The sequence below is a fragment of the Monopterus albus genome, unplaced genomic scaffold (genome assembly GCF_001952655.1).
Source record: "Monopterus albus unplaced genomic scaffold, M_albus_1.0 scaffold433.1, whole genome shotgun sequence".
NCBI classification, from domain to species: Eukaryota; Metazoa; Chordata; class Actinopteri; order Synbranchiformes; family Synbranchidae; genus Monopterus; species Monopterus albus.
The window spans coordinates 16,699-40,278 of record NW_018128313.1 but is presented as its reverse complement, the minus strand read 5'-3'; the positions used below and the strand labels follow the sequence as shown (position 1 = coordinate 40,278).

At 40.1% G+C, this 23,580-nt stretch overlaps 1 protein-coding gene across 2 annotated transcripts in view; it reads left to right on the top strand.

The window, feature by feature from the left end:
- Positions 1-18,360, top strand: part of wdr17 (WD repeat domain 17) — a 28,917-nt gene extending 10,557 nt beyond the window's left edge. For both annotated transcript variants that reach the window (XM_020586992.1, XM_020586993.1), the window contains exons 16-32: positions 223-372; positions 456-586; positions 1,339-1,464; positions 8,289-8,444; positions 9,354-9,418; positions 11,474-11,606; positions 11,785-11,873; positions 12,668-12,767; positions 12,880-13,019; positions 13,640-13,751; positions 13,841-13,982; positions 14,415-14,517; positions 14,664-14,765; positions 15,372-15,470; positions 16,849-16,916; positions 17,343-17,440; positions 17,531-18,360. In XM_020586992.1, coding sequence (XP_020442648.1) covers positions 223-372; positions 456-586; positions 1,339-1,464; positions 8,289-8,444; positions 9,354-9,418; positions 11,474-11,606; positions 11,785-11,873; positions 12,668-12,767; positions 12,880-13,019; positions 13,640-13,751; positions 13,841-13,982; positions 14,415-14,517; positions 14,664-14,765; positions 15,372-15,470; positions 16,849-16,916; positions 17,343-17,440; positions 17,531-17,650 — 1,934 coding nt within the window. In that variant the 3' untranslated portion in view covers positions 17,651-18,360. The remainder of the gene's footprint in view (positions 1-222; positions 373-455; positions 587-1,338; positions 1,465-8,288; positions 8,445-9,353; positions 9,419-11,473; positions 11,607-11,784; positions 11,874-12,667; positions 12,768-12,879; positions 13,020-13,639; positions 13,752-13,840; positions 13,983-14,414; positions 14,518-14,663; positions 14,766-15,371; positions 15,471-16,848; positions 16,917-17,342; positions 17,441-17,530) is intronic.
- Positions 18,361-23,580: the final 5,220 nt, after the last annotated feature.

The window sequence follows — 23,580 nt, the reverse complement described above, 5'->3', positions numbered from 1 at the left end:
GTAGAAAGGCACTGCATGACATTCAGTTATTTCTGACAAGGGCATCTATTGCATTATATATATTTCAGTCAGAACAGAAACACATGGCTTCATTAAATTCTGATTCTTATCTTCTTCTCCACTGAAGATTTCCTTCTGTGCAAGTATCCCTGCACATCACACAAGCTCAATGTGACAGATCATTAAATCCATTCATCAAACTGTGTGTGTGTTGAACTGTAGGTTTAACATGCCACCAGAGTCGTCCGTTCACCATGGCCAGCTGTAGTAGAGACAGCACAGTCAGGCTGTGGTCTCTCACACCGCTCATCTCTCCACTGCTGTTGAACATCCTCACTGATCAGCCTTGGGAAAAGATCATTGGAAACACAGGTGAGAACAGGCCTGGCCTGCTCTGGTTTATGACATTCTGTTCTAAATCCTCACCAAACTGTGGCACTTGTGTGTCTCTGCAGACACAGCAATGGTTCCTGGCTGCCCTCCACTGCTCTGTGGTAAAGTGTCTCGAGACATCAAACAGGAGCTTGACAAACTGAGCTTAGACATCAAGGCCAAGAAGCTACGCTGGTTCTCCGAATGCTTTTTGGTAACTACGTTCTGAATGCTTAATTATTAGTGGTGACATGGTGATAATATGGCACCTAATTCAATCTGTTACATTCATGCTCTGTCAAAGTTGATGAGTGCTTTTGAACAGAGTCTGTATTATCAGCAGCTTGTCTTAGAGGATGCAACACAAAACTAGAGCAAGGATTGTAGATTAGGTCTGCAAACATGTAATGTGCTTCTGCTGCTAAATGTCTGTACTGTACATTTTACTCCTGGAGCCTTTTACATGGGAGTTTGTTTTAATAAGAACCTTTGCACATCAAAGTAGTTTGAACTGAAAATCTAGAAATCAGTTCACAAATACAAGTAGAAAATGTAAATATATTTAAATGTCTTGTTAGCATATTATTTCTGTTGCTGGTACACCATATATTTTAAATCATTTGGTTGATTAATGGGTCTGAGGCTGCAGGATAGTGAAAAAGTGAGGAAGCTCAATTCTTCCAAGTTTGTTCCACCTAACAACAGCCTCTCTCCTTCATATGCTTTGTTTATGCTTACCTAAAGAAGTCTACAACAGCAAAACATATTCTGAGACACTGATACATGCAAATTTTAAACACTGCTAGAAAAAAAGTCAATGAAATGTTGAAAATTATGCCAATGTAAACAAATACATCAAACATAGTTTTTCATTGGTGAATCAGTGTTATTAATTTGTTTGTGTGAGTGTGTGTGTGCATGCTTCATGTGTTTATGGCCAAATTTGTTTACTTTATCCTGTGGCAGCCTCCAGGAGGCAGCAGTAACCTGTGGGACCTGGTGTCAGTCATTAACGGCCAGGACGACTCATTGCTACCAGCCAGCTACAGCAAAGGAGTGATGCACATGAAGCACCTGCTCAAGTTTAAAACAGTAAGCCACTCTGATTAATCACCTAAAAGCCATCATGTGCAAAAACCTAGGGAGACCACACAGTGAAGGTTTTTTACAAGCCGCTCAGCTATAGAGAAGTTAATAAATACATTATGATTCTAAAATTCATTAAATTATTACCTCTGCCGAGGGCAGGGGTTGTATTTTTACCTGTTTGTTGGTTTATTATTTAACTGGATAACTCAAAATGTTAAGAATGGATTTTGATGGCATTTTTTTTGGAGAGGTAGTGTATGGGCCATGGAACAATTGATTAGATTTTGGTGCTGATCTGTATAATAATTGGAATGCAGGAATTTTTCAAATCAAATCAAATCAAATTTATTTATATAGCACTTTAAAAACAACATCCAGTTGACCAAAGTACTTTACATAGACAAAATAAAATCACGATAAATAACTAAATAAAATAGATTCAGTGCAAAAATAAAACAATAAGTCAGACACACAGATGACACACATTCAATAAATTAGATTAAAAGGAATGCATCAGGCCCTACTGTGCATTAAAAGCCAAGCCAAATAAATATGTTTTAAGCAAGGATTTAAAAGTAGTCAGGTCAGTAGCTGATCTAACATTAAAAGGTAGACTATTCCACAATTTAGGGGCTGCAACAGTAAAAGCACGATCACCCCAATGTTTATATCTGGCCATAGGAGCCTCTAAAATAAACCGGCTTGAAGATCTGAGGTACCTTGTAGGTTTGTACCAATGCATTAATTCAGTGAGGTAAGATGGTGCCAAACCATTAACAGCCTTAAAAACAAAAATCAACAGTTTAAAATCAATTCTAAATGGACTGGAAGCCAGTGGAGAGAAGCCAGAACCGGGGTTATATGCTCAAATTTTCTGGTACTTGTCAGAAGACGAGCAGCAGCGTTTTTAACCATTTGAAGACGAGAGAGGGAGGACTGGTTAACACCATAGTATAGAGCATTGCAATTGTCAAGGCAGGAGGTGATAAAAACATGGATTGCAATCTCAAAATCATTAAAAGAAAGGAATGACTTGTCTTTACTTAACAACCTGAGGTGAAAGAAGCTAGATTTCACAGCTGAGTTAATTTGCTTATTAAACCTTAACTCGCCATCAAACATCACCCCTAGGTTTTTTACTGTCGACTTCAGATGACGAGCCACGGGGCCCAGACCCTGGTCAGAAGACGTTAAGTTCACCAAGTCTCCAAAAAGCACACACTCAGTTTTATTTTCGTTAACATTTAAAAAGTTAAGTGCCAGCCATGATTTCAAGTCTGTCAAACAGTCAAACAATGGCTGTAATGACATCCCTCTCGTTGCCTTCAATGGTAAGTATATCTGAATGCCGTCTGCATAACGGTAAAAACAAAAGCCATGTTTCCTTAAGACAGATCCTAATGGAAGCATGCACAGTGAGAACAGAATAGGGCCAAGCACAGATCCTTGGGGGACACCACAGGAAAGGATTGTTGAAGAGGAGGAACAGGAACCAATATTAACAGTAAAACTTCTATTAGTGAGATAAGATCGAAACCAGTTAAGAACAGTACCTTGAATTCCTACACACTGCTCCAAAGGAGATAGGAGGATTTCATGATCCACTGTATCAAAGGCAGCAGTGAGATATAAAAGCACCAATAAAACCGAATCCCCGGTGTCCCTAGCCAACAAAATATCATTACTGATTTTTAATAATGCAGACTCAGTACTATGTTTTGATTTAAAACCAGATTGAAATTGCTCCTCAATGCCATTGCCTGCCAAAAAAGACTGGAGTTGGATAAAAACAATCTTCTCCAGAACTTTAGACATAAAAGATAATTTAGAGACTGGCTTAAAATTAGAGAACACTAAAGGGTCAAGATTTGACTTTTTGAGAAGAGGCTGGACAATCACTTTTTTAAAAGCATCTGGAACTGAGCCTGTCCTTAAACATAAATTAATTAGAGCCATAAAGCTAGGCCCAACAGAGTCAAAAACATCCTTAAACAATCTAGTCGGCGAATAATCCAAAGAACAGTGAGATGCTTTCATCTGGTGAACCAGTTCAGATAGCATAGGCAAAGATAGAGGCTCAAACCGATCAAAGACAGCAGTATGCAGAGGAATATCAGCTGGGTCAGGATTAGTAGAACTGGAGGACTGCCTAATGCTAGTGACTTTATCAGTAAAACATTGAAGAAAACCCTCACATACTGCTAATGATGCCTCAGGATGAGAAGCAAGGTTACATGGGTTGATAACAGAATTAATTGTACTGAACAAGACCAAGGTTTATGACGATTATTGACAACAATGTTGGACAGATAGTTCGATTTAGCAGATTTCACAGCCTTCTGATAGTCAGAGAGACAACCCCAGAAATGGCAGAGAGAAACGTGAAGTTTACCCTTGCTCCATTTATGTTCAGCTTGCTGACATCTTTGTCTAAGTGCCCAAATAGAATTGTTTAGCCAAGGCACTACTTGCAATTTGGCTGGTCTGCATCGAAGAGAAGCGATGACATCCAATATGTCCTGGCAAGTGGTAGTTATTGAACTCAATAGTTCCTCAGTATTCATACAAAGAGGAGCGATGAAATCCAACATGTCCTGGCAAGTGGTAGTTAATGAACTCACTAGTTCCTCAGGATTCATATGAGGAGACATCATCTACCAGATACAAACCAGAGTTTTTAAAATGAATAGAAAACTCTTCTGCTGTAAAAGAAGTAGGAATAAAAGGTTTGTCTACCAGTGACAGAGCAGCAACACTGAATAAAACAGGCAAGTGATCTGAAAACCGAGAGTCACAAATTTTGGTAATGGAAACAGGCAGTCCATGAGAGATCACAAGGATTTTAAAAAGATTCTTCACCACTGTGAGTGCTGGAGAGGCTGTTGAGTATATGTGAGCCCCCTTGTGGCCAAAGTGCGCTGCTGCACTGCTGAGCACTCTCATTACATATGGAGACAAAGCCCTGTGTTAGTGACAGCTGCCCATTCATTGTCAATGGAAACCGAGTGCTGTCACTCAGTACACCCTGATGTGTGAGACAGCGACTGAAGGAGCTCAGCGAGGTGATAGCCCAAAGTTGGGGAAAGATCTACTTTATGCAGTGACAGCTGGGTGAGAGCCTGATGGCAGAGATTTGGAGTCAGGCTTAAAGCTGTTTGTTTTTCATCATATTGATGCTACATTCTTAAGTTTTGACATTTTCTCAGTGGAGGAAAATGGATGGATGGATGGATTTTCTCAGGTGACAAAGTAACCACTTAGATTGAAAATACGTGGTCAGTCTATTCAGGTAATGCCAATTTAGAATTTATTCTGACTGTTTTCAGAGATGTAAGTGCTTATTATCAAACCAAGCTAGCTCTATTAGCAGGCATGTACATCTCATTCAGAGCACAGTAATCTGTCAGTGAGGACAACAGTGTTCCAGTTGCACATTATAACCATGTTTCCATTGTGGGAAGCTAATGAGCGGCACACCCTGTGCTTCCCTGAACCGTCACCTGACATAACCTCACAGGTTGACACAGATTAACCTGCTTTAATTTCACTGCATTTTGCTCTGTGTCAGTCTCTGCTTAGAGGAGAGAGGGGCTGCACTCCATACATGTTAACCTGGCCAGGAATAAGGAGCAGCACTGTGTATACAGAACATATAGTTCTGTATTTACACTGTGTACACACTGAATAAATATAATAATTTTTTAAAATAATAACAGGAGAACTACACTTGGTTCACACTGTTTACAAAACATACAGTTTGAATGGAAAACCACCATTACCTTTATGTCTGTCTCTCAAATAAATATAGTTGCTTTATCTTTATCTAGTTTACAATAATTCAATAATAATTACTCAATAATTGACATATTTTTGTAGTACCTGCTCAGCTACAGCATGGAATTACTCTTATAGCTAACCCTTAGGCACATGCTAACTATGATTATACAACAACATGATCAACTGTTCCTTTCTTAATATTTAAACATTTCTTGTATTCAGTTCAGCTGAAGTTCATCTGGAGATAGTACAGATGTGGACAAATTTGTTGGTGCCCTTTCAGCTCGCTGAAACAATTCTACGTTCTTCCTGAAAACTGATGAATTTAAAAGCAATTGTCTGATGTATACCTGCAGAATCAGAATCAGAATCTCCTTTATTGGCCAGGTGTGTTAGACACAGGTGCATCGGCTCTCAATGTGCAAACAGCAAACCAGCATAAGGCTGTGTAATATAACAAAAATAAGCAGTATTTACAAGCAACAGAAAGTGCAAACAATGCAGAATAAGCAGTATGAACAGACAGTAACAATGCAGACAACAAAGGAATGTTCTTTGTAATGAGATAAGTAGGGATAAAAATAGAGTAATTAAAACAGAGTACTAGAGACCTGTATGAGTCTGTATAATCTGTACAATGTATATATTTACAGGTATTGCACTGAGGTTTATTGTCCAATCATATGGTCATTGGTTAAGTGCTCATCAGAGTGACAGCCAGGGGGAAGAAACTGTCTCTGTGCCTGGTTGTCTTAGTGCACAGTGACCTGTAACGCCGTCCAGAGGGGAGAAGTTCAAATAGATTGTATCCCGGGTGTGAGGGGTCTGCAGTGATCCTCTCCGCCCTCCTTTTGACCTGTGAGGTGTACAGGTCCTCCATGGAGGGCAGGCTCACACCAATGACCTTTTCTGCAGTCCTGACTGTCTGCTGAAGTCTGTACTTGTCCTGTTTGGTTGCTGACCCAACCAGACAGTGATGGAGGTGCAGAGAACAGACTCGATGATTCATCTGTAGAACTGTATCAGCAGCTCCTGGGGCAGGTCGAACTTCCTGAGCTGGCGCAGGAAGTACATCCTCTGCTGTGCCTTCTTGACAATGGTACTGATGTTGGACGTCCACTTCAGGTCCTGGTAGATAGTGGAGCCCAGGAACTTGTAGGACTTTGCTGACTCGTCATCGTCTCGGATGAGACCAATGACCGTTGTATCATCAGCAAACTTTAGGAGCTTGACAGAGGGGTCCTCCAAGATGCAGTCGTTGGTGTAGAGTGAAAACAGCAGAGGGGAGAGCACACATCCCTGGGGGGCGCCTGTGCTTATTGTCCGGGTGCTGGATGTAGTTTCCCCCAGCCTCACCCGCTGCTCCCTGTCTGTCAGAAAGCTAGCAATCCACTGACAGGTGGGGGCAGGCACAGTGAGCTGGGTCAGTTTGGAGTGGAGGATGTCTGGGATGATGGTGTTGAACGCTGAGCTGAAGTCCACAAAGAGGACCCGTGCATAGGTCCCTGGTGAGTTGAGGTGTTGCAGGATGTAATGCAGTGCCATGTTCACTGCGTTGTCCACTGACCCGTTTGCCCGGTAGGCGAACTGCAGAGGGTCTAGCAGGGGGTCTACGATGTCCTTCAGGTGGGCCAACACCAGTCTTTCAAAGGATTTCATAACTACAGATGGCAGGGCGACTGGTCTGTAGTCGTTCAGTCCACTGATGGGGCTTTTCTTGGGGACTGGAATGATGTATGATATATATTATTGCTTATTTCATAAAGATATTTAAATTAGACTGTAGAGATCTGTTGGCTTCCATAGAAAAGATGAAAATCACCTTAATTTGCCTGCTGTTTCGTATCATAGTGTGCACCACAGTAACCATGGATCACAGAAAGCTAAGGAGAAAATTATCTGAGGAGATGAAGAAGAAAATTAGAGGTAAAGACTATAAGACCATCTCCGAGCAGCTGGATGTTCCTGTAACTACAGTTGCAAACATTATTGAGAGGTCTAAGTTCCATGGGACTGTAGCTGACCTCCCTGGACATGGCTGCAAGAGGAAGATCATCCCAAGATTCAACAGATGGGTAAAGCAAATGTTGGACAAAGAGCCAAGGAAGACTTCCAAAGAAATACAAGCTGAACTCCAAGGTCAAGGTATGTCAGTGTCTGATTGCACTGTCTGTCACTTTTTGAGCAACACTGGGCTCAATGGAAGAAGACCCATAAGGACTCCACTGGTGAAAGAACAATGTAAAAATGTCAAAGTGGAATTTGCTAAAATGCATATTGAAAACCACAGTGCTTCTGTGAGAATGTCCTGTGGACAGATAAGACATAACTGGAGCTTTTTGGCAAGTCACAACAGCTCTATGTTCACAGGTGAAAAAAGGAGACTTTCACAGAAAAGAAGCCCATACCCAATGTGAAACATGGAGGAGGCTCAGTTATGTCTTGGTTATGCTGCTTTGCTGTTTCTGGCATGGGGTGCCTTCAATCTGTGCATGACACACTGAAATCTCAAGACTATCAAGACACCCTGGAAGAAGACATACTGCCCAGAGTCAGAGGGCTCTGCTTCAGTCACAAGTCATGGGTCCTCCAACAGGACAATATCCTAAACCACACAACTAAAAGCACCCAGGAATGCTTCTGAAGAAAACACTGGCCTATTCTGAAGTGACCTTCTATGAACCCTGATCTGAATCCTATCAAACATCTATGAGCTGAAACATGCAGTTTGGAGAAGGTACCCTTTAATCCTGATATGGCTGGAGCAGTTAACTCCGGAAAGGTGGGCCAACCTACCCATCATTTTTGTCCACGCCATGTTCATTTGTTTTAAAAGGCAAAGTCTGATTTTTATTAAATATGGAATAAATGATTGACATAATGACTTTTGATAGTTTCTCATTATTTCAGAGAAAATTGTGGGTTCTTCTGTTTTTTTGTGGAAGGGTATCCATAAATTTGTCCATGGCTGTATTTACGATGTTTAAATCTGGAGGTATTTGGGCTCCAAAGGGATTCTGTCTTTCATTTATCGTTTTTTTATCTTTCAGTCTGAAGCCCAGGAGCTGACAATAGTCAAGATGTCTAAATTTGGAGAAGGTATCGGAGCTCCTAGTAAGGAGGAGAGGCTGAAAGAAGCAGCAGACATCCATCTGAGACTGGGACAAATTCAACGATACTGTGAATTAATGGTGGAACTGGGACAGGTAGGCACTGTGTGTGTAATCATTTTCTTCTCTTGAATGCATGTGAATCACATGCTAGTGAGATATGTTGTGTTGACACTGATCCTGTTTGTGACTTACCATTTTAATATTTTACTACATTCTTTAATCATTGACTAGTCTAACTGTATAGTTCCTTTACTTATCCTTTTATACCATGGCAAATGTAAATTTAAGTTTATTATACTAAAAATAAAGGCCTTAAGTCAGGCAAAGTTTTCTAGTAGTCATCAAAACACCAGTGTTAATGTTAAGGCCATCATGAAGCCGATGAAACCACTAAACTGCTTTGCCTGTCATTGTGGAAGCTGAGGAGCCTGCAATTGAAAAGGGTAGGTACGCAGGACCTCTGAAAGAGTGGAGAGGCACAGCAGGGGCAGACAGACAGCTGCACATACCAGTACCACATACAGAGGAGTTTGAATAGGGTATGGTGTTCTTAACCTTAAGTATATTTTATCACAGTATCCAGCCATCCATTATCTATACTGGTTATTCCTGAATAGGGTCATGGGGGGCTGGATCCTAGATAAGTTGCCAGTCTATCACAGGACTGACATGTAGACAAACAACCATACACACTTGCTCCTACAAGCAATTTAGAGTCACCAATCAAGCTAAGCTACATGTCTTTGGACTGTGGGAGGAAACCAGAGCACCCAGAGAGTCACAGGGAGAACATGCAAACTCCACACAGAAAAGCCCCAGGTCGGCCGGGTCTCGAACCTGGCACCTTCTTGCTGTGAGGCAACAATACTAACCACTGCATCGCTGTGCTGCCACAGTAGTGATAGCATTTTTGTTGTCAGAAAAAGACAGAAATGAAAAGAAAGAAACTGATGTATGGACAATGGAATTAAAGGAGTATGAGCCTTTGTATTTTTGTTTCAGTGGGAGAGGGCTTTGTCTGTGGCACCAGGAGTTTCCATGAAATATTGGAAGAAGTTAATGCAGAGGTAAACCATGTTTCTGTTTGTTTTTTCAGCTTTTCAAATAAACACTTAAAGTGAAACACAAGTGTGTAGTGTCATGTTGACTGTTAAGAAGGTTTGCTCAGCAATATATGAGACTGTCTCAGTGACTTTCTCAGTGCATAATGCCACAGTACTAATGCACTTGAAGAGGGGATGGACAAAATAAGGGCAATACTTAAACAGTACAGCACAATCCAGTGTAGTAATCTAGAATAAAGACTGCACTATTTTCAAAATAGAGTCAGAGAGGTGTTTATTCAACATAATGGGAATTTATGAGGCCATAACAGTAAACTAAATATTTGGAACAATATTACCACGATAAAACCACAAACTCTGTCTTCAACAGCAACAGCCCTGACTTCCTTGACACAGTATCAACAAAAGGTAACTACTACTACTCATAGAGGCTAGTATTTTCTGCTTTTCTAATCTGCATTATTATGCATCCAGTATTTGTTACTTTTAATGTGTCCATCCCCCACATGCTTCATGTGGTCTTTTGTAGAGCTTTTTTAGAGCGTGAAGCTTGTACAAGACTTGTTGTTTGGGAATTTTAGCCAATTTTTGGCATGTTGATAATGTACATCAAAATACTACTGCAGGAAACTGTTTATTCCATTTCATTATTCCACTGTTAATTATTATTTTTTGCAACAGAGATCTTGTGTGGCAAGGGAAGTTCATAATGTGCAAGAGAAAAAAAAGGCAGAACAGGATACGGCCCCTAAATAACTTTAGGTAATAAATAATAATAAATTAAAAACTGTAATAAATAAAACAATGTATGAGCTAAAAATGGTGCACAGCAAAGTGAGATATCCTATGCATGCCACATAAACAGGGTCTAGTGAGACTCAAAACAAACTGAAACTATGAGCTGCTCCTAGCTGCTCTTTGTTTCCAAGTGGCAATATACAAATGAATACATTGGAATATTATTTTGGAATATTTTGCAGGCAAGCGAGTGTTTAGTTTGAACAAAGAACAAAGCTGATGAGGTATCACATCAAATAATGTTCTGATATTGTTTTCAATGTAATACAGGACACAGATGATTTACACATAACTATTTTCAATTTTGATTTTACACACCATTCCTGATTTGGGATTGTAAACTACAGATGTCTAGTTATGACAAACTGTACAAAATGCAGCCTCCATTACAAAGCTAGCGTTAACTGACTAATGAGTAAATTTGGCCAACCAGTAGAATGCTCTGGTTGCTGCTAATAAAGTACTAATGTGAATTGCTTCTAAATTTAAATTATATTAATTAATATGAAGATAAAATCATGGGTTGCTAATGTTACCAAAACAAACATGTTAGCTTTACATGGTAATGTAACTGAGCTCAGTTAGCTGCCACAGGAACTTGTCAATTAGCACCCCCTTTGTCACTCTGCGTTGTGTTTGATGTGGGTAAATGATGGTTGGGAGGCCTGTTGTTGTTGCAGATCAGCATTTATTGTCTAGAACATAAAATGTGTACTAGTCATTTGTACCGTTGGCTCGTCATGGGTAGATCAAACATAGCACACTACAAGAGAAGAGCAAGTGATGTTAGCACAGCAGCTCACTAGCTTAGCAGGTATGCCCTTCCTTGTTATGACTTATTTTAACATTTGACAATACATCATACCCACTCGTTACACTTCTCAGCAACATTTCTATATGTCACAGTGCATATATACTCTTACAGGAAACATACAGAGAATAATACACGCCCTGCAATCTGTACACTACGCTGCACTTACAGCCTATGTCCTTCATGATCTGGCAGTGCTTCCCAGCTGCCATTAACAGAGGGCGCCCTTGAATCAACATACAGTCCATGCAGCTATAGCAACTGATGGCAGTAATTGCAACAGGAATCACACACTATGCAAACTCTCTTACACAAACACAACCAGAAGGAAAAGCACCTTATCTGATTCTAACCAGAGCTGGCTGCTTTTAACACTCTCCATCTCAAAAAGTCAAACTGATGTTAACTCTGGTTTTGTTATTTGTGTATTTTGTATGTCAATGTCACAGGAGAGCTGACCAGCTGATGGATGAGGATAATGATGATGCTATCCCATATTGCATTGCCATAGGAGACATAAAAAAAGTCGTAACTTTCTTCACTGGCAGAGGACAATTGCTTGAAGCCTTACTAATAGCACAGGTACTCAAAGGAAGGGGACAGAGACACTGATGGGGTGATGAGCTGACAGTAATAGTAACAGTAGTTCTATATAGGGGTGGAGGAGTAACAGGGAGAAAAAGACAGAGAGGTTAGGAAATGCAGTGAAGTTGTGATAATATTGATTAGAAATGACATAAATAATGTTTCTTATTTCCAGGGAGCATGTGAAGGGAACATCCGCGCACCTCAAAGCTCCCCAGTCAATCACACAACTAACGATGTGGATAACAGACAACAATACCAGGGGTAAAGCTGAAATTCACTCATGCTAATTTTCTGTTATTAATTTACATTTGTTGGCAAATTGAACCATATTTGAAACTGGCAGAATATTGATGAAAAGGCTGATGACCCAGACATCACTATGGCAACCTTTGAATAGGCCTAGAGCTTAATATTTGGGAGCATAATGAAGCATATTGCTTAACTTCCACTCAACACTGGCATATGGTATTAGTGTGTCCTGCACTGATGTAACCTAGTAGCTGGGCAACACTAAAAAATTAAAATACTATATGCACAGTATACTCTGAGGGAAAGCAACGCTTGAACCTTCCAGTTGTACTTCCGGTGGAATCCAGATGTTTCTGCAGTGGAAAATGTATCAAAAGCCTTTTAAACATCTCCTGCAGCGTAATCCGCCTCCTTTGTACAGCTGAATGCTTAAAACACTGTTTGTCAAAATAAGGCTACATACACAGTTTTCCTCCCAATACTTTTTGTATGTGGCTCACACTCAATATTAATAACCCAATAGTGTGATTATCGAGTGTGCTCCCTTGTGTGCAATTGGAAAGAAAAAAATATCCTATGGAGAAATTGATCAACCATTCACAGCATCTAAAAAGAACCTCATACCTAGGGACAGGGTTACCCGCTTCTCTTCACTTGCTCATTTCTCAGTTTTGTAGAAAACAAAATAAATTCAGCATCCTTGCAAATAAATTTTAGGTAAATTTTTTAACTGTCTCAAATGAATCCCAAAATATTAGTGAGCTTTGACCATAATGTCCGCCTTTATTTCTTCTTTCTCTGTCCAGTCTCCTCCATAAGGTATGTAAGGAGTTGGCTGAGTGGTACTTCCAGGATGGGTGTGCTGTCCTGGCAGCCTGCTGTCACCTAGCTGTTGACAACATCAAGGTACACAAGAGTCTGTGCATGGCACTATTAGCATTTATTTGCATGCATCCTTCACTGTTAATAAAATTATTTTAAAATGTGGCTGGAATGTGTGTGTATGTGTATTTTTTAGTTAGCCATGTCAAGTCTGATCCGAGGTAATGAGTTGGAGTTGGCTGCATGCGTGGGTATTGTCCTAGGAGAGGTAGCCAATCAAAGCACTGCCTACTGCCTTGAACTTCTGGCCAGGAAGTACATGACCACAGCCACAAGGTATGTCTCTATCCATGCATGTCCAGATAGTGTATGATCCGTTATCTATTCCGCTTATCCTGAAGAAGGTCGTAGGGGTGTTGCCAGTCTATCACAGGGCTGACACTTAGAGATCGACAACTAGTGTATTATTATTATTATTGTTGCTGTTGTTGTTGTGATTTGATCCCCATCTTTTCATGTTGCTGTCACCAATAACCATCTTTGTCTGCACACTTAAGTGAGATTGCCATTATTTGGTTTGGTGTTAAGCCAGCTATGACAGTGGGTTAACAGCTGATTTTGTCTTTACATCATGAGGCATGGCTCTAATTTGGAAAGTTATGCACTGAAACCCTAGTTCTCTGAGCACAAGCGGAGCCCAGTGACCACCAAACCTCTGTTGAATAGAAGTCTTACTTTCACATATGTAGTGTAATATTAGGCCAGTCAGGACAAACTCCACCCCTTTTTTCAGCTGTGACTGTTAAAAATCTGTCAAAACTCACCTCTACATCCATCAGTCTCAGTGACTCCGAATCAGCAGAGCTCCCCATGTGCTTGTTTCACACAGATGTGGCTACTTGAAAGGTGCAGCCTGTACAGTATAGATCATTTCTCTCTCCTGTGTTTACATTTAGGGAGCTCTTAGCTGACCTAATCCGAATGATTCCTGACAACTACATTTTATTGGCTAAGTTGTGTGCATTTTACCCAGGAAGTGCTGCTGAAATCAACCACTTACATGAAAGAGTGAGTAAATTTTTGAGACCCCACATTTGATATTAACAATATTAACAGTGGTGATGATTACAGTGACTATATGTTGTTTGTCATTCAAGTGCGGTCTCCCTTCATTAGAAGAGTGTAAGCCCTTGGCAGAGGCAGCCGTGTCTGAAGGAGATTTGTTTTCAGCAGTTAAATTCCATCTGTTGAGCTCCGAACCCGAGAATGCACTTCAGATAGGCCTAGATCATGTTAAAGGTATTGACAACTCCGAGTCTGCATGTGCCTGTGTGAGGTTAGCTACTTAACATATCTTCACAGTGTAAATACGATGACACAGCTCCATTCAAATTACCTTTAATGTGAAACAGTAGCCAATATTTAAATGTTTGCATCTGAAGCTATAGCCAAAACACTCAAACCAGACATGACCATGAGGGCTGGACCTGATGACATTCATTAGCACTCCGTCCAGTTCTTTAACCCCAATAAACAAATTCCCATGTCATTAATTGGTCTGATTAAAATAAATGTCTTTTTCCATAATTGTTATTATAAACATTATATTACTATTATACTGTGTCCATACACACTATAGATGGTTCACCCAGTGCAGTGAGTCAAATCTCAAATTATCTCTTTATGAATCAACAATTCATCAGAAACTTTCTTTAATTTCCTCCTCATCAGAACAGCTGGTTAAACCTGAATGGACGGTGGACAGTGTTCAGCCAATCCTGGATCTGATGAGTTACATCAGAACTGATCGACTCATCATGGCCAAGTTGACTGAGTAAGGCCATTTATTACTGTAGTATTAGTATAAATATTTATTTTAATTATTTGTCATTAAGCTTTTACTTTCCAAACATTGTCAGAGTGGATCATCATTCAGGCCTTTGTGTGTGTGTGTGTGTGTGTGTGTGTGTGTGTGTGTAGAGTTCGCAGTGAGCTCTTGATCCTGTGTGGTTATATTGGAGGTTTGCTCGCCATTCGAAGACAATACTCCAGCATTGTACCTGCACTCTACGAATACACGAGGTAGTCACACAGCTGTGTTTGTGGATGTATCAACAACTCTTTATTGAACATGGATGCATTAAACTCTAAACTCTGATCATTTATGTGGTGTTTTGCTTGTGATAAAATGCCTGACTAAAAATAGTGCCAACCTCTGCATAACATTCTCTGTCTGATTTGTCTTTAGCTTTAACACATGATGTTTTAGAAACACTGGCTGTAGCTTGTAGATTGCTCTAGTCACATTATTCTAAGGGAACAGGACTAATCGCATCACTTGTGTTTCTGAAATGAATCATTGTGACTACTTTTAACACCACTAAGTGATTATGAACATTAGGAACTTTAACTGTGCAGTCATCACCTACAATATAAATATTTATCATCTCACTGCATCAATACACTTAGTTTAAAACTTTTTTACCACTTGTCATGATACTACCAACTGTTACTCTCTTTGATACAGTGTTAATGCTTTAATAATGAGTCCTGGAGCTCTGTATTGTCCTCATGAGCTAAGTCACCATCTGATGCATCATACTTGGATATCTACCATAGTCTGGTTGACAATGGGTTAATGATTTGTGTGCAGGTCTGACTACCATGTTTTATCTGTCTGTTTCTTAGTCAGTTGCTGAAGCGGAGGGAGGTGTCTGTTCCTCTAAAGATTGAGCAGTTGTCTGTGGAGCTGGATGCCTGGCGGGTCTGCACACAGATTAACAGCAAGTAGGTTACACACACATACAGACAATTTAATGTTATTAAAGTGCCCATGACCTGCTCATTTTGCTCGCTTCCAGCCATTTAGTGCTTAATCTTGAGTACCTCTAGATTAGCTTTGAACCCCTCATAACTCCGAATAGTCTGTAATTTTTTCAGAATATTAAAACCAAAAAGCCTAAGAGATAGTTCATGAACACACACACCTCCTGTGGCTGGTGTTGTGTTGCAAGTGGACAGCACAACGAACCCCAACAGCATTAATTAATTTGAATTTTTCCTCCACAGATAGGTAAACAATGGTATATGTACCAATGAAAAGAGGTGTGTAACACTAAACAAAGCAGATAGTTGAGAAACCCTATATTATAACAGGCATAATGTAGACATAGTAACTTCTCCAACATGACAACAATTCTCTCTAACGTTACAGAAACAACACATTAACAGACATGCAACGTGTGTTTTTTTTAAAACTTACTGTTAAGTCCCACCGAGCAGTGGAAACAGGACTCCTTTTCAAGTAGCTTCAAGGTCGGTAAATACAACCAGTGGTCGTTCAGTCTTCTCCCACATTACCATATACAGTACCAAAGCAGTGAAATTAATTCCAACAGGTAGCATAGGTAAAATAGTAAAATACAAAAAATTACGCTTTTGCAATGGCAATGGTGGATGTTTTTTTTTTTTATTAAGCTGTATTGAAAATACACAACAACTAAGGCAATATAACATTGTGCCAATATGGTGGGGGCACCGGTGGATGTCAGGCAAGCTCACATGAACATGCATCAGCCTGGAGATTATACCCATTCAAGAGTATCCTTAAATTATCACGTAATACTTACTCACAAAACAGAAGGAGGTCATCACATTGATGATTCTGTAATATATAATCATGCCTAGTCTCAGCTGCACAGTAGCACTTAAAACTAAGGCCACTATGAAGTCAGTTACCAAGGCAACACAGGAGAGGAAAGACTTATAAAGTGGGCTACACGCTTCTTGTGGCAGGCTCCATGAAGCGCCAGTATTACTTGATTGCAGCCCATCTGCGGCTGTGCATGCCTCTATAAACTGCTTCTTGTTCATGACTGACTCGTTGGTCTGTTGGAATCCTGACCCAGTCACCCCCTTTTCCAGTAGTAAAATAGTAGTAGAGACACTGTTTAAAGTTTTAACACAGATCCATCATGTTCAGCATCTAATTTCTCTTTTGACAGCAGCCTTCCCGTGCCCTTATTCAGGTCATCATAACCTCACAGTTAATCTATGAGTACTGTAAAAGCTGAGTCCACGTCGAGGCCTGTGAAGCCCTGCAGTATTCTATGTTGCTGATGCGTATATACACAGCAACAAACGTGTCTCTGTCTGTTTTCAACAGCCCTCCTTCAGAATGTCAAAGGCAAGAGTTCAAGTGCCTTGAGAAGAGGATCCAGCCAACAGACTCAAGTAAACAGAACATGTATATCCTCAGTTATGTCCAGGGGAGCCTAGTTATAAAAACATGATCCTGTTAAAAATAATGCTCATTAAACATATCTAAGACTTTGATGGAGATTTCATGAAAGATCTGGTCTGAGGCTGGCGTCAGCATTAGGAGCCTCAGGTAGAGTGAATTTTATCAGTATCGTGAACGCTGATTGGTACTTGGTTATTGTGTGTGTACAAGTTTCTGACTGGATGGCGTGTGGCTCAGAAGGCAAAATGACATAAGGGACAGAGGATATAGAAGTATTATCTTGCTAGGCTCTGTAAATAGTAATAATGGACTGTTATGAAGTGTGTTTGAGAAATATTCAGTGAAAGCTGTTGAGAGTGAATACATATTATGTGTAATCATTAACCATTAAAGTAGGCTTTCTCTCTCTCTGTCAGCTGCATTGGGTCTGCATGGAGCTGACTATGTGACAGGCTCCAATCTGCCAAGCCACTCAGATGTTCAGCTGTCCTGTTTCACTGGACACAAAATACAGGTTTGTGTGTCTGTATTATAGATACATGTATGTGAGTCTTGACAATTTGTGACGCTGCTCAAGGTTTTCTTCTTTTTATTTAATGTACAGGGTCCAGTGTTTATGCTGGAAGATGGCAAATCAGCAATCTCCCTTAATGATGCTCTAATGTGGGCCAAAGTCAACCCCTTCTCCCCACTGGGAACAGGACTACGCATCAACCCCTTCTAACACATTCACACACACATTTGTTTTCATTTTTTGTGGGGACTTTAAATTGATTACATTAATTTCCTGCAGACTTGTGCTAACTTTAATCATAACCACTACTTGCCTAACACTGACTATTTCTCATCTAACACTGAACCAACTTTTAAAAAAACTAATAATAAATACAATCATTTACATGGTACGGACATCTGGTCCCCATGACAGCCACAAGTCCTCATAATGTTAGTGTGTAAACCGGTTGTGGCACAGTGTGATTAATGCCAGACGCACACACGCACACAAAAAAGACATTCCAAGAAAAGGGTTTACAGATTGGAAGGAAAAAAGAATACAAAGCCAGAGGGTGGAGTGTAGTAATGGAAAGAAAAATAACATTGCGGAGTTTCAGCTAAGTGGCCAAGTGTGTTTCATAAATTACTGAGCCAGTGACATTACCAGACAATATATCTGTGATTCTGGGAGGGTGATTCACTTCCCTACAACCTCATGGCTTTGGTAGATTTTGGGTCTGGTTAGCTTAGCTCTTGTGATGAAAACATAGCCATTAATGCTTCGTTTGTGAGGGGGGATTCATATTAAATGACATATGCAGGTCACTTGGTTTGACTGGCTCTTTTCTTCAGCTGACGGTTTCTCAGATGAATGAGCATGTATATACAGGGTATAAATCTGAATGACTTTCTTTTGTTGTTAAAATAAATATCGGAATAAAGCAACCACTGCATATTTATATTTATATATATTGTGTTTATGTTGATACAAAAATAAGCTGCAGATGCAGTGCCTCTTACTTGTGCTCCTGGTACAAATGCAGCAGCTTCTGCCTGAAGGCGACCGCCAACAGGTGGCTGAGACTAAGGAGGTAGAACGGGTCGTCTCCTAACTGGAGGATTAGCGGTTTGATTCCTGGCTTGTCCAGTCAACATGCTGAAGTGTCCTTGAGCAAGACACTGAACCCCCAGTTGCTCCCGGTGATATCACCTGTGTGTGAATGTATGAGTGCTCGGGAGGGTGTTGTGGATATTGTGCTAAGCACTTTGGTCAGCTTCGGCTGTGTTAAATGTGCTATATAAATAAAGTTGATGATGATGATGATGATGAGTGTGAATGGGTGAATGGGCAAATAGTGTAAAAGCGCTTTGAGTGTGCTGTAATGCATAGAAAAGCACTTTACAAGTATAACCACTCAAAAAAAGTTTGAATTCGTACCTGTAATGAAAAAGAATGAACAGTGTCTCTTGCTTGTAGAATGGAAATCAATTCATTCATTAATGCAGAAAATGAAGTACAATTGGTATGGGAGTAAACTACCGGAGCTAATATGTTTAATTGTCATTTGTATGAAAACTACTCGCAGACACTGGTATTCATTGCTTCATATGCAGATCAAATCAAACAACCCTTAATTAACTTAATTAGCACCAGTTGTAAAAGGTGAAAAGAACAACTGGACAATTTTGTTAAATGTGTCATGTCACTTTATCAGCATGAGTTAGATGAGAAGCCTGAGATGTCACAACCCTGATATTAGGCCCACTGCTGAATGATAATCATGCATCGGTAACGTATGTGTGTACTGTTAGCACAGTGTGTATTAGCAATTATCAGAGGTACAGCTGTGGCTGATGAGATGTCAGGCATTAGTTTCATCGGTATCCTGCTATGAAAACTGTGACCAGTGAGTGGTGCTACAGAAAAAGTCTGGGCCTCACCAAATGTATTAGACTAGGATTCAGCTATGGAATGCTGAGCTATTTCATCAGGAGCCAAAGTGTTGGGCCTAATTTGACTGACCACACCAGTATTGTTGCCTTCATTGTGTCTTAGGTTAAATTCAGCTTTTGCTTTTATTTATTTAGAATTGAAATCAAAACCTTCAAAACATGTCTATGGTAATCAGGATTTTTTTTTATTTCTGGCATTTTCATTCAAAGACATATAGGCTCCACAGCAGACGTTCAAATCAGTCATATTCCAGCCACTGTTTGTGTTCAGCATGCAGGTCTGCCATATTAAGGCCTGTTTATTTTCAATCCCTGTAGGATGCTTTGTTGCTGTCTTGTAACATTTAGTGCCTGTATAGAGCGTGGCAGACTAAATTTAGTTCCATTTCTGAATACTATATTGTTTTAGTCATGCTCATGAACTTGCTACAGTTCTCTCACACTGGCTTTTAACAGTGGGTAGTTATAAACAAAGTTTCAGAATGTGTTGTGCAGCTGCAATATTTTATTTACAGACAAATCTACAGTACATAAAACAGCTGCATGGAGCAAGGAGACTTCAGTGGTGGGGATCAGATCGACGTGCTAACGGATACTGTATCACAGCTCACAGACAAACACAAAACAGACATCACATTTGACACAGGGCTCTAGAAAGAAATCTGAATCAATCGACTTCCTACATGCTTTTGTTTTGCTCTCATTTGTCTTGGCAATTTTGAATTTAAAGTATTTTAATATACACAATATTGTTTAATACAGCTTTAAAGTATTAGAATAGCAGAAGTTGAAGAATAAGAGCTAGCCTGTGAAACGCTTTCAGTCCCGTGGGCCTGTAGCCTACAGTTACTGCTTGGCACTGGCAGAATAATTGTGATTCCTCACTGAGTGTGTGTTGCTGCTCTTCTCTGTTATTCCTCCCTCATACTGTTTAACTGAGGGCAACTGTTGGGAGTGTAATATTTGTGTAGAGTTCAGGTTCAGGCACAGTGGTGTGTTTACCACTGCACTGAACCAAACAGGAAGAACACCGTAGTGTTTGTATATGTGTGTATTTGAGCCAGTTAACACTCTTCTGATTGAGGTCTCTACTTGACATTTTTTTAGACAAATAATGCTGCTCTTCTTGGTATCGTTGGTACAGTAGTGTTTGATATACAGTCGTGGCCAAACATATTGGCACTCCTGCATTTCTGTCAGATAAGACACTGCTTCTCCCAGATAATTGTTGCAATCACAAGCCTGCCCTCCATGGAGGACCTGTACACCTCACGGGTCAAAAGGAGGACAGAGAGGATCACTGCAGACCCCTCACACCCTGGACACAACCTGTTTGGACTCCTCCCCTCTGGACGGCATTACAGGTCACTGTGCACTAAGACAACCAGGCACAGGGACAGTTTCTTGGCCCGAGCTGTCACTGTGATTAATAGTTAACCTGCGGCAGTATGACTGGACAATAACCCTCAGTGCAATACCAGTAAATATACCTTTTACAGATTATACAGATCCGTACAAGTCTCTATTTTTAAGTACTTTATTTTTATCTCGCTTCCTAATGAACATTCCTTTGCCTGTTTGAATTGTTTATTGCTTGTTTATACTGTTTATTTTTGTTATATTACACAGCCTTATGTTGGTATATTGTTTACTTGCCCCTTGCATGGGGATATGTACGTGCACATTTAGAGCTGATGTACCAGAGTCAAATTCCTTGTGTGTCCGACACACCTGGCCAATAAAGTAGATGCTGATTCTGTCTTTAGCATCCTCGTGTTTAATTATTTAGTTATTATTACAGAATAAATGGTATAGATAATGGGCGGATGGACAGGCTACAGTAGTTTTTGTCTGGCAGACGGAAGTAGAAAAATTCAACAAAACAATAACTATGGCTTTCTGGACAGGATAAATCAACTTTACAGGAGAAGGACCTTGCTGAGGACAAAGATCACAGATTATCAATCTTTGCTGGAAGTTGGACTAGGTTAGAGTTTAGGTTTGGGTTAACTCTGACCCTAACGCCAGACCTCAATGGATCATTGAATAGGCCTACTGGGGACAGTCCCAGGGGTTGTACATTAACTCTGTGTAAGCAGTTCCTTCTGTGCTCCTGATTGGCCTCCCCAACAAGACCAATAGACAACGGAAGCTAATTTAAAATGCTGCTGCTAGAATACTGACAAACACCAAGAAGAGAGAACATGCTACTCCAGTCCTTTGTCTTTTAATGGTCTGGGCCCAAAATACATCAGAGCTACTGTACGTTTGCTAAGTACAATCCTGGTAGATGTCTCAGTTCTGCAGGGACTGGTCAGCTAGTGGTGCCCAGAGTTCAAACTAAACAGGGTGAAAATGCTTTTAGCCATTATGCTGCCCACAGCTGGAAGCTGTTTTAATAGTTTTAATCAAATTTGCATTCTATTGTTTTATCCATACAAGCATTTTCATGTTTTATCTATTTGTGCGCATTGTATTAACCACTTTGATTTTGCTTTTGCATATGAAAATGCAATATATAAATAAACTTGCCTTGGCAATGTCTTTTTTCTCTGAAAAGACATCATTGCTCTGAAACTGTTCAACGTTAAGGGTGCCTTCACAGAAGTGCAAGCTACCCACACCATGTGCACTAATGCTCCCCCATGTAATCACAGATGCTGTGCTGATAACAATTTCCTCTTTAGCCTGGAGGATGCAGGATGTCCGTGATTTCCAAAAAGAATTTCACTTTTTGACTCACCAGGCCACAGGACAATTTTTCATTTTACCTCAGTCTATCATGAATGAGCTCAAGCCCAGAGAAGGCGGAGCGTGTTTCTGGGTCTTGTTTATATAGGCTATAGTTTATAATATATCTGCTAGAGTTGTAATTTGTGTTTGTGGATGCAAGAATGAATTATATTCACTGATAGTGGTTTTCATGCATGTTCCTGAGGCCATGCAGCAATTTCCACTACTAGTGTGTCTGGTTTTAATGCAGTGTGGCCTCAGGGCCAAAAGACCACGGCCATTCAGTATTGGTTTCCTTGTCCCTTGTTTACAGAGACCTCTCTAAATTCTCTGAATCAGGTAATAATATTATGTACAGTAGTACATACTTTACATTTACAAACATTATCTTTGAATTTTTGAACTAGTTGCCACACAGAGTGGTGAACCTCACCACCAGTCAACCTTTGTCAGGTTAATTTGTGATTTGTGAGGTGTTTTTAGCACTGCACAACTTCTACAATTTTTTGTTGCTCCTGTCCCGACTTTTATGGAACATGTTGCTGGCCTCCAATTCAGAATAAGATTTTAGATGAACTAAAATATATAAATATATTATTTGAACATTAAATATCTTTGTACTGCTACCAAATGAATATGGGGTAAAAGGGGTTTTCAACATGTTTCTTTCAGTTTTTATTTACAATTTACAATGCGTCCCAACTTTTTTGGAACACATTTTTGGAAGTGTCTCCCTCGAGGCCATGTCTTCAGGAAACAGTCATCAGTCAAACTGCATGATAATCATCACTTCACAGTGAGATGGTTTTCCTCTAGCGCATCACAAGGCGACAATCTCCACTTGTACACAAGACCTTTTCATGACATTTTGACAGAAGACCGTAAAAGCATGTATGAACACATTCAAGTCCCATGATGTATGTGGCCTTTGCATTTTGAACAATCCATCAGCTTTTTACATTTTAGTTATCATTAGAGTTACGTTATGTATCCTTCACCTTCAGTACAATGCAGATGAACAAAATCAACCCTCCCTCCAGACTAAAACATTTTTCTTCTGGAGCTTTCTGCAAACAGCCTCCAGGTGTGTAAATCTTTAAGGCCAGTTTCCTTTCAGCTGTCAGACAACAGATACAGTGCCTTGCGAAAGTATTTGGCCCCCTTGAACTTTGCGACCTTTTGCCACATTTCAGGCTTCAAACATAAAAATATAAAACTGTCATTTTTTGTGAAGAATCAACAACAAGTGGGACACAATCATGAAGTGGAACGAAATTTATTGGATATTTCAAACGTTTTTAACAAATAAAAAACTGAAAAATTGGGCGTGCAAAATTATTCAGCCCCTTTACTTTCAGTGCAGCAAACTCTCTCCAGAAGTTCAGTGAGGATCTCTGAATGATCCAATGTTGACCTAAATAACTAATGATGATAAATAGAATCCACCTGTGTGGAATCAAGTCTCCATATAAA